The sequence below is a fragment of the Fundulus heteroclitus genome, chromosome 8 (assembly GCF_011125445.2).
Source record: "Fundulus heteroclitus isolate FHET01 chromosome 8, MU-UCD_Fhet_4.1, whole genome shotgun sequence".
Taxonomy (NCBI): Eukaryota; Metazoa; Chordata; class Actinopteri; order Cyprinodontiformes; family Fundulidae; genus Fundulus; species Fundulus heteroclitus.
In genome coordinates, this window is record NC_046368.1 from 15,126,112 (window position 1) to 15,137,634 (window position 11,523).

Consider the following 11,523-nt stretch of genomic DNA (forward strand, 5'->3'; position numbering starts at 1 on the left):
GTGGGCAGTAGTGGAAGCACACATTTAAAACTGTATACAGCCTGGCCTAGTCAAAGTATGGACTTAAATCTGGTCCACAATTATTCAAACAGTGGGACAGAATTCCTCCAAATGGATGTTAAAGAATCTTTGCCTGTTTTTGCAATGCCTTGACAGGTTTAGATTTAGACATTTACCTTTTCACATAGGGCCAGGTTGGTTCAGACAACTTTTTTCCCTTGATAAAATAAATAACATAATCTTTTTTTTATTTACTCGGGTTATCATGTTTGTTTTTTTCTTTATGCATGTAAATAGTTGTATGATGATTCATGCAGGGAGTATTTCAAATTATGTGGACACTACAATGGGAAAGTAGGAGAGGAAAGGAAGAACAAGAAGAGAAAAAAAGAGAAAAAGGTGAAAGAAAGAGGCGATAAAAGGAAGATAATGATAAAGAGAACGGTTATCATGTTTTTTGATGATCCTAAACAATGAAGTATGGCAATACAAAGCAACAAAAAAAAAGAATAAATCTGTGAGGGATTAAATATTTATATACCGTATGGCTTGATAATATCATTAATTCAGTTGACAAAAGTCATCAAAAATGGAGAGGTAGGAAAATCTAGGTTCAGAAAATAAAAATCAGGTCCAGAGATTAGTTCGAACCATTTGCATTTCCAGCTCCACAGCAGAGACAGGGGACTAAAGTCACATGGTTCAGTGAACAGGACGAAGGAACACCAGGCAGGGTTTTTACTTCCTGAAGCCGGATTTATCCACCTCTGCAAAAATGCACCTAAAATTAAACATATTCTTGCCAAACCATTGATGGTGTCCTACCTCTCAGACTGCTTTAATACCCTGTCAAACTTAATGATCAGAGCTGTTAGCAAGCTGGAAGGTATAAAATGAATGGCTATTATTTAAGGAAGCTCCCAGTAGCAACAGCATAAATGACCTTTTTATGCTGGCTTAGTCTCTACAAAGCAGGGATTAAACAGCCTCCTGCTTGCACAATCTCGTCTTTTACCTGTCCCTCCTGTACTTTGTAAAGGGGAAACGCCTCTCATAGAGCCTGCAATCCTATTTAAAAGATTACCTCATTGAGAAAAGTGAATTCATTGCTTTCGGTGAGAGTTATGGGCATCTATTTTAAGCGATGCGCCCAGATATGAGTTGGGGACCAGAAGAGGGCGATTTTATGCTTAACCAGCCCTGATTGGAGATTGCTCAGTTGGAAACTGAAACTCTGATATTTTAATTGATTTATTTAATTTGTTTATAGGCCGTTAACAGACCATAACTAACAGGTTGACTTGACCTTACCAGTATTTAGTGTGGAGGGTTATTACTGAGGGAAGAACATTTTTAAGCTTCTGAAAACAAACCTTTTTTTTTTATGTTTGGCAACATGCAGCTCTGTTTTATCCTTTTGAAAGTCTATAATTAAGTAATGTATTTTTGTAATAATGTTAATACTTCATGCAACTTGCTAGATATGTTGCCATTCAATTCAAAATCTCTGATATTTTACTGTGCATAAAAGCCATATTCTTTCCCCAAACCGACCCCTATGGAGGTCGGTTTGGGTAAAGAATATGACTGCAATTCTCTGTGTGAGATCATTTTGCCCGTGTCACCCTCGTGTTTGTGATGAAGCGAGGTGAGCTGGTTTCAGGAACTCCAGCTATGACAAGAATGCCTCTGACCCTCACAGTGCTTCTTGCAACCAGCACCACAAACACAAGGCCTGACTTGGGATCCTGACTCCCATGCTGAGACATGCTTAGTGCAGACAGATGCAGGAAAAGTACGCTCACACACACAAAATTGCAAATGCACAAACGCAGATGGAGAACCAGACACACAAGGTTCTCCTTTCTTATATGGTTTTCCATCTTCCCTCCGAGCTGCAAGTAAGAAGTCTGGTATGATGGACTTCCCCGGTAACTGAAGATTACATCAACAGCCACTCAAGTTGCAGCTCTCAGACTCCTCTGTATTTGTTGCCAGTTTTTTTTCTTATTTTTTCCTCTGTATTCCCTTAATTTATGCACTCAAGGCTATTAACATAAAGCAATGCACAAGGAAACTATTTTTAGTATTATGCAACAGTGGAATAATGGAAAAGTCTGTCTAGTGAGCCCTGACCAATCCACTTCTGTCCACCAACTTCCTGATGAAGCTTGGAATGGACCAAGATCATAACTTTTCCAGATAGAACCGCTTCCAGCTCTAAAGTTTCCACCCAATGTGTATAAGCTTGTTTAAAAGCAATGAAGCTTTTTGATTTCATGATGACATTAAAGTGTATATTTGGTTATTTTTCTCAAAAATGTCATATATATATGGACAGTAAATAAAAAAAAATCTAGTTAAAAACAAAATCCCTGGTATGTAAAATCTCTTTCCTCCCGCAGCTCTACGTCTCGTCGGAGAGCCGCTTCACCACGTTGGCGGAGCTGGTACACCACCACTCCACCGTGCAGGACGGCCTCATCACCACGCTGCATTACCCGGCTCCAAAGCGCAACAAGCCCACCATCTATGGAGTGTCTCCCAACTACGACAAGTGGGAAATGGAGCGCACTGACATCACAATGAAGCACAAACTGGGAGGGGGCCAGTATGGGGAGGTCTATGAAGGTGTCTGGAAGAAGTACAACCTCACTGTGGCTGTCAAGACCCTTAAGGTTAGAAGAAGCACACATACCGTAGTTACGCAAGCTGGAAGTAACATTTTAACTCAAGGATCACATATTAAGTGTTTCAGGTACAATGGCTCACAAAGTGAATACACCCACCACAGTTTTGCAGATCTTTTCATGGGTCAACACTGATACAGTGTAGTCTAGTTTATATAATGGTGTCCATTCAAAATAACTAAACACACAGCTGTCGATGTGCTGGCAACAAAACTGAGTACACCTCATCGAAGTGAAAAAGGTCCAAAATGTGGCCATTTAGCCATTTTTCCCTCCCTGGTGTCATGTGACTTGCTAGTGCTGCGAGATCTCAGGTGTGAATGGCGAGCAGGTATGTTAAATTTGGTGTTATCACTCTCGCTCTCTTATACGGCTCACTGGGAGTTCAACATGGCAAAGAACTCGCCAAGGATCTGAAGAAAAGTATCGTTGCTCTATATAAAGATGGCCGAGGCCATAGGAAGATGGGCAACACCCTAAAACGGAGCCGTTTTAACATGATGAGTTCCACTCAGAACAGGCCGCACCATGGTTGACCAAAGAAGTTCATCTCCAGAGGTTGTCTATAGAAAATAGACGTATAAGTGCTGCTGTTATTGCTGCATTGGGTGGGTCAGCCTTTCAGTGATCAGACCATGCACTGCACACAACATCTGGGTCTGCATGGCTGTTGTCCCAGAAGAAAACCTTTCTTCTAAAGATGATGATGCACAAGAAGGTCTTGCTGAAGAGGTGCAGACCACAAGACATGGATTACTGGACCTATGTCCTGTGGTCTGATGAGACCAAGAGAAACGTATTTGGTTTTGATTCCAGATTCTTTATTGTCTTCGCTTGTTACTAATGGCGACATTCCTGTCAGCTCATACTCCGGCTTAGAGTACACACACAAAAAACAGGCAACAAACGTGTACATCTTTTTTTCCACATTAGTGTGCAAAAGATAAAGACAGATAAAAAAAAGTTTGTGTCAGAGTCCGAGGGCTCTGATATCAGTCCCTTCGCAAGTGATATGAGCCATGTTACCTAGATTAGTCCGTCCTTCATGACGTCCTTCATCACAAGCAATGAGGTAATGAGGTGCTTTTGTGAAATTATTTTGAGGCTTCATTTACAGAAATGTGCATTTGATATTCCTGAGAGAAGAGTGCACAAATAGGCAATAACAGTACAGTGACTTTAACTTATTTAAAGTTATATGGATTGTAACATATGGTTGTAACATTTGATGGACAACCTCTCAGCAGGGGCCTATCGCCCTCTGCTGAGGAAGCACGGCAATAACAGTGGAGTGATTTTAACATATATATGTTGGACCACAGTCTCCCATCAGGGGGCGATAGCCCTCACAGCTCTTGTAAAGAAGCTGTTTCTAAGTTTGAGTTTTGGAGTGAATGCTTCTGAAGCATTTGCCTGACGGTAGAGGAGCAAACAGTGCGTTGCCTGGGTGGGTCGGATCAGTGGAGATGTGTCTAGCCCTGCTTTGGACTCATTCTGCATAAATTGAGTCCAAATCCTGTAGACGGCATCCCACAATCCCCTGTGCTGTCCTCACCACCCGTGCCAAGTCCTTCCTATCCTGTACTGTGCAGCTTCCATACCAAACAGTTATGCTGAGACATAAAACACTTTCTATGGTAGTTCTGTAGAAGGTTTTGAGCAGTTTAGTGAAATTTCCAGTCCATTTTAGTTCTCTGAGGAAGAAGAGCCGTTGTTGGGCCTTCTTCACCAGGTGGGAGGTGGTCACAGTCCAGGAGAGGTTAGAGGAGATGTGAATGCCAGGAACCTGATGCTCTTCACCTGCTCCACCACCTCCCCCTGTATGCAGAGAGAAGCGTGTTACATAGATTAAAGGAGGTCCTCCTGGACCTCCTTTAATCTATTATCACCTCCATGGTCTTGCCCGTGTTCAGGATCAAATTGTTCCTGGAGCTCCTCTCTGTAGTGGGTCTCCTCATTGTTGGAGATGAGACCCACCACAGTGGTGTCGCCTGCAAACCTCACCACTGTTTGTTTGGCGGACAGCAGAACAGTCCTGGGTGAAAGGATCAGTGGGGCAGATCTGCGCTTCCCCATCCTCACCACCTGGGTCCTGTTGATGAGGAGTCACTGATGCAGGATTAGAGCGATGTGGATAATCCTATGTGGATAATGATGGTGTCAACCAGGTCAGTAGTACAAAGCCAAGCATGTCTTGCCTACAGTCAAGCATGGTGGTGGGTGCGTCATGGTGTGTGGCTTCCAGCAGTGGGGAGCTACAGTTCATTGAGAGAAACCATGAATGCCAACACGTACTGTGACATATTGTAATCCAACATGATAAAGACTTCAAATTCACCTCCAAGGCGACCCATGCCTTGCTAAAGTTACTAAGGGTAAAGGAGGTGGATTGGCCAAGCGTGTCTCCAGACCTAAGCCCTACTGAGCATCTGTGGGCTTCCCCCAATGGAAGGAGGAGGAGCGCAAAGCAACCTGTGAAGCTCAAGTCAACTCCATGCTGGAAAAAAATGGTGGCCACGCAAAATATTGACACTTTAGTCACAATTTAGACATTTTCACTTCAGGGTGTACTCACTTTTTTTTGTCAGTAGTTTAAACAATAAGTGTAGTGTTTGGAGATTTTGAGAGGTCAGCAAATTTACCCCATTATACAGGCTGTACACCGACTGCTTTAGTTTGTATCAAAGGCTTATATCAGTGTTGTCCCATGATAAGACGTGGTAAAATCCTAAACGTGAGGGGTTAACTCACTGCTGAGAGAGACCGTATTGATGAATAATGGCATCATCTGCTGTCACAGAGACGGAACTACACCTACAAGCTAACTTTTCTTGTTTGGCTACGATTTTGTAGGAGGACACAATGGAGGTGGAGGAGTTTCTCAAGGAGGCTGCAGTCATGAAGGAGATTAAACATCCCAACCTGGTGCAGCTTTTAGGTACGTTTAAAAAACCCGCTAACCAGCCAGTCAGGTCGGTGTCTTTATCGCAGCGCCCTGCCTGTGTATTTATTTTTGTTACAACCGCAAACTTATTTGTATCCTATTAGAATTTAAAAGTGATAGACTAACAGAAAATGGTGGACATGTGTGAAGAGGAAGGAAAATTATTGCATGGTTTTGCAAAAAATCTGAAAAGTGTGGCATGCAGCTGTATTTAACCCCCTTTACTCTGTTACCTGGGCCCCGTTTCAGAAAGAATGGCTGTTCTAACCTGAGTAGAAAGCAAGCTGCTCTGAGTACCTGAGTAGTTCTACCTCACGATGTCCTCACTCTGTCATACTCGGCGTTTTTTTAGTTTCAGGACAGGTGAAATCATTCAGGTAACTAAACTCAGCCTCCAATCAACTCTGAGTTGAGCACGAGCACGAAATACGCCCTCATCAATGAAACGCAAATAACGCGATTCACCATACTAATGGCAGGAAATAAGCTTGGAAGTCCTCATTTCCTGCGGGTGGAATTGGAAATCTTTAATGAAGACATATGGAGAATATTAAACCATAATTAACAAAGAGAAACTATGCTGGTGCTGCAGAAAAAAAAACATATTATTGGCAGAGAACTGCTGAAAAGGTCAATGCATGAGTGATAGAGTTAACGCTGTATCATACGCTATACTCATTCAACATCCAAAAAATGCATTTGCGCTCCAGCCTCTACAGGCTCCTTCAGATAAGGACGCGCCTTTTCCGACACGTCCTTGTGCAGATCTCAGCTAAAAAGGAGGAAAAACTCAGGGTTAGCCAAAACAACGCTGCTCGGTAGCAGGATTGTTTCACGGAGTAATTTGTTGTCATAATTTGACTCAGGGTAACGGCGTCTGAGCTTTCTGAGACGGAAAAGCCAGGATGTGCAGGAATCTACCCCAGAAATTACTCCGGTATCCACTAATCCAGCTTTCTGACACGGGGCCCTGAAGTAACACCAATTCCTGTCCAATGATGTATTCCAGTACTGGGTATTGTAATGAGAGTTAAACATCAGCTGCTCTGTGAAGGCCCTAGAGGCTCGCTGGAGAACATCGGTTAAACAAACATCCTCATGAAGACAGAACAACTCTCCAGACAGATGAGGGATAAAGTTGTGGAGAAGTTCAGAGCTGTGCTGGATCAGAAAACAGCATCGCAGGCTTTGAACGCGTCATTAAGAAGTGATTTTTACTTGCAGGAGTGTGCACACGTGAGCCGCCGTTCTACATCATCACAGAGTTCATGACCCATGGGAACCTGCTGGACTACCTGAGGGATTGCAACAAGGAGGAGGTCAACGCTGTGGTGCTGCTGTACATGGCCACACAGATCTCATCCGCCATGGAGTACCTGGAGAAAAAGAACTTCATACACAGGTGTCTATGTGAAATCGGAGCATTTATTAGATACTCAGTGTCTGGAGTTGGTGGTCTTGGCTTCTTCAGACACAAAAAGAATGACAAGCCCATAATGTAGCAGAACAGGACATTTTATTTCTTCCTAATCATTCAGTTTTAGGGTTCTTTTTGTTTCCTTTTCTCAAAGCTCCCTATTCTTTCTGGGTTCTGTCCTGCAGGGACTTGGCTGCCCGCAACTGTTTGGTCGGGGAGAACCACCTGGTGAAGGTTGCGGACTTCGGCTTGAGCCGATTAATGACGGGAGACACGTATACGGCTCATGCTGGGGCCAAGTTCCCCATCAAGTGGACTGCTCCAGAGAGTCTGGCCTATAACACGTTCTCCATAAAGTCTGACGTCTGGGGTAGGTCTATTACCTCCTGAACAGCACTTTAATTTTACCTCCGCTTTTTCTTTGAATTTATTAGCTTGTAGCATAAAAAATGTCTTGCATAATGTCTAATTTCCACTGTGAACTCTTAAAATATGTTCTTTTATTCAACGTAAGACAAAACTAACGTGTTTTTTTTTTTTTTTTTTTATGTTAGCATTCGGGGTGCTGCTGTGGGAGATCGCCACCTATGGCATGTCTCCTTACCCCGGCATTGACTTGTCCCAGGTGTATGAGCTGCTGCAAAGAGACTATCGCATGGAACGGCCAGAGGGCTGTCCAGAGAAGGTCTACGAGTTAATGAGAGCCTGTGAGTGCTGCGAGATCAGTCTGCAAGCAGATTAAATAAGAAGCCTTTTTTTTTTTGTTTTTTAAGCTTTACACTTCTTTCCTCTCAGGTTGGAGGTGGACCCCCTCAGAGCGTCCATCGTTTGCCGAGACGCATCAAGCCTTCGAGACCATGTTCCAGGAGTCCAGCATCTCTGATGGTCAGAGCCGCTTCCTTTAACATCTAAAGCACTGGTGGTCCTACGTAAAAAACAAAAAAACAAACAAAAAAGAAGCACCTTTTGATTGTTTTTTTTATTTTAATTTAATTTTTTGAAGTTTAACATTTCGTGTTTTGTCAACTCTTCACCAAATAATAGAGGTTGAGAAGGAGTTGGGAAAGAAGGGGAAGAAGATAACATTAGGCTCCATCCAACAGGCTCCGGAGCTGCCGACTAAAACCAGGACGCTCCATAAGAACATGGAAAACAGGAACCGGGACAGTCCAGGTGGGACACAGACACAATGTCATGTGCCCTTCTAGCTTGTATATCATTATTTAGCACCTTTTTTTTATTCATTAATTTCAGTTGTTATTTTAGATTTAATAAGACATTGGTCATACGGTTGTTGTTTTTTTGTTGTTGTCTTAGTTTGCACTTAAATGCAACCTGTTTTTTCTTATTTTCTTACACACCATAAAATTTGTTAAAATCAATCATATTAAAACCAATCAATAATTCATAATCCATGATTGTTAATTTAAATTAAATATATTTTACTTCAAATTAGCTATGATACTGATCCCATACTTTTCAGACATTCTGTTTATTTGTATTTTAAAATGTACCGTTCTCTAAAACTGTCCAAAGAATCCTTAAACTTTCCCTTTTTTATTAGATTTCTTAGAGTTTTTATTGGACTTTCTGTGCTGCTCCTCAGACCCTGTGGAACCAGAGGCCGTTTCATCGCCAATGCTCCCGAGGAAAGAGCGCCCTCTGCTGGACAACAACCTAAATGAAGACGACCGCCTGATCCCCAAAGATAAAGACAAGACCCGTGGCAATAGTTTTTTCAGCCTCATCAAGATAAAGAAAAGAAACGCACCAGCTCCACCCAAACGAAGCTCCTCGTTCAGAGAGACGGACATTCCCTTCGAAAGGAGGCTGGTGACTCCTGATCCACGGGACAGTGAAAACTGCAACAATGGTACATCGGTGTCTCTGAATGACAACACGCATGGCGTTGAGTCCTCGAAGTTCTTGGGAGGTAACAACAACGGGGCGGGAGGCGTCATCAGCGGGACTCCCAACTACCCTGCGCCTCTGTTCCCCCGTAAGAAGGCCCCCCCTGTAGGGAGCAAGGCGGCTACGACGCCACCCAGCGAGGAGGAAGGCCTCTCTAATTCAAACCGTTTCCTCTGGTCCCCCATCATGTCCAACGGCCGAGACGGCAACGAGTGGAAGTCTGTGACGCTACCCCGAGATCTGGGCCAGCGGCACTTTGACTCCAGCACGCTGGGGGGGAAGCCGGCTCTGCCGCGAAAGAGGACCAATGAGCAGAAAGGAGAGAGCGCCCGTCGAATGGGCACCCTGACCCCCCCGCCGCGTCTTAACACGTCGCCGGACGCGTCCTCCTCCTCCTCCTCCTTCCTGGGTAAAGACGCCGATCCCAACCCTGGTTCCGGTCCGCAAGCATTGACGCCCAAAGGGCTCAAGAGGCCAGGTGTGACGGGGCAGGAGAACTCCAAGACCAGCGCGCTGCAGGCGGAGCTCCTGAAGGCCAACGTGCTCCCCACTTTGGGGGCTGCAGGAGAGGAGTGCAGGGCCCGCAGGAACAAGCATGCTGGGGAATCCTCATCCGTCAGGGAGAGAGGCAAGATCCAGAAACCCAAACCAGCTCCACCGCCACCGCCCACTGGTCCCAAATCAGGCAAAATCCCTCGAAGCCCCACTCAAGAGTCCCCTTCTTCCCCTTCAGACATCAAAGCTAAGGGCCTTCCCTCCATGTCAGACCCTAACCATACAGCTGCTGCTAGTGACCAAGCCCGCTCGCCCATCAGCGAGGGATCCAAAAAGGGACCTTTGGGCTCTAAACCTCCAGCGCTCAAGGCTTCTGCTTCCACCACCTCAATGACCACTTCTCTGTCCAGCCAGAACCAGGGGGGCCCATCTTCCCCCGCCGATCAGGGCATATCCGCCTTCACCCCCATCGCAAAAACCCGATCCTCCCTCCGCAAGACCACGCCCCGGCAAGCCAGCGAGCGCACGCCCAATTCGGCGGTGACGCGCGAGATGGTCCTGGAGGGAGCCGAGCTGCTGCGCGCCGCCATCTCCCGCATGTCGGAGCAGACGGGCAGCCACAGCGGCGTGCTGGAGGCCGGCAAGAACCTGTCCAAGTACTGCGTGAGCTACGTCGACTCCATCCAGCAGATGAGGAACAAGTTCGCCTTCCGAGAGGCCATCAACAAGCTCGAGAGCAGCCTGCGCGAGCTGCAGATCTGTCCCTCCGCCACAGGGGGCGCCAACGCTCAGCAGGACTTCAGCAAGCTGCTGTCCTCCGTCAAAGAGATCAGCGACATTGTCCAGAGGTAGCGCCCCAGAAAGCGGCGAGACGGGAAGCTGACACGAACTTTGACGCGTGACCCTCTGGGATCTGTGCGAAGCTCTGCCGGGTGGAGTCTGGGAGGTGCCGGCTAGGTTGGCCCCCACAGCGCTCTCCCAGTTAACTCACTCTGTGGATCACCAAGAGTGGACTCAAAAGACACCTGTGTGGCTGTCGCTTTAGACAGCCAGAACCTTGTATGCACATTATCATCTTAGCCTTAATTAGGCTGCGGACCAATTCGCCATTAATCATCTTTGAAATAATTATGTCTTACATATTTAATTTTATGCCCCCTCCCCCCAAAAAAACACTATACATTATCATAAAACGGCCTCCAATATTTGTTTTCATCTTTACTGATGTTGTGATTGTTGCTTCGACAATTAGTGAGATCAAACCTTGCCTTAGAAAACATTTCCATTTGTTGTTTTTTTTTTTTTTTTTTAATCCTCTGCTTTAGAAATGCAGAGAAAAACTGTGTAGACAGACTTTGCTCTGCACTTTGAATTTTTTACTCCTTTGATCAGTCGTCACCGATTGGCTGCATGCCGAGAGATGAAATTGCGTTGGTTTTTTTTTTTTTTTTTTTTTTTTTTTTTAACCGGTGCTTTTTTTTGCAGTATTTGCAGCCATTTGTGCCATAAAGTGTGGAGAGGTTGAGCCTCAAGTCTCCTTTTGCTTCTCCCGACCCTACAGTAACTTTCAGAGCCTTAAAAGGTTCTGCTGAGGGGCTGCGTGAGTGTGTGTGTGTGTGTGTGTGTGTGTGTGTGGCTTTGGCTGAGTGCTGCCATGTGCTTTTGAGAGTGGCTGTGTTTTTGTTCATTGGATATAAATGCAGTACCAAAAAAAAAAAAAAAAAGATACTTTGGATCTGGGTTTGTGATCTGCATCCTAGTGGATCTTTTTTTTTTTTTTTTACATTTTTTCCTCAGACTGGACCTTTCTTTTTTTTTTTTTTGTTAAATGTATATGTATAAACAAGTTTGGATGCAACTTTCTCCTCTCTGTGCCAGTGAAAAAAGCCATGAGTAGCAGCCTGGCCCGGCTGCAGCACGCTGTTGGATCAGCTGAAGGGTTGCAACAGACTGACTCGGTGTTTCCCTGGCAGGCCTCTGTTCCTAAAACACGAGGGATTGTTGTGGAGGTCCCTCCACAACGTCCCACTCCCACAAAGGAAAATCACCCCCATTGGGAAACACTG

General features: G+C 45.0%; 1 protein-coding gene across 2 annotated transcripts in view; it reads left to right on the plus strand.

The window, feature by feature from the left end:
* The window catches only part of abl1 (c-abl oncogene 1, non-receptor tyrosine kinase), a 44,418-nt gene extending 33,739 nt beyond the window's left edge, over nt 1–10,679 (plus strand). For both annotated transcript variants that reach the window (XM_012869190.3, XM_012869191.3), the window contains 8 exons: nt 2,406–2,678; nt 5,544–5,628; nt 6,859–7,036; nt 7,237–7,421; nt 7,606–7,758; nt 7,847–7,936; nt 8,096–8,224; nt 8,658–10,679. In XM_012869190.3, coding sequence (XP_012724644.2) covers nt 2,406–2,678; nt 5,544–5,628; nt 6,859–7,036; nt 7,237–7,421; nt 7,606–7,758; nt 7,847–7,936; nt 8,096–8,224; nt 8,658–10,309 — 2,745 coding nt within the window. In that variant the 3' untranslated portion in view covers nt 10,310–10,679. The remainder of the gene's footprint in view (nt 1–2,405; nt 2,679–5,543; nt 5,629–6,858; nt 7,037–7,236; nt 7,422–7,605; nt 7,759–7,846; nt 7,937–8,095; nt 8,225–8,657) is intronic.
* The last annotated feature ends 844 nt before the right edge of the window (nt 10,680–11,523 follow it).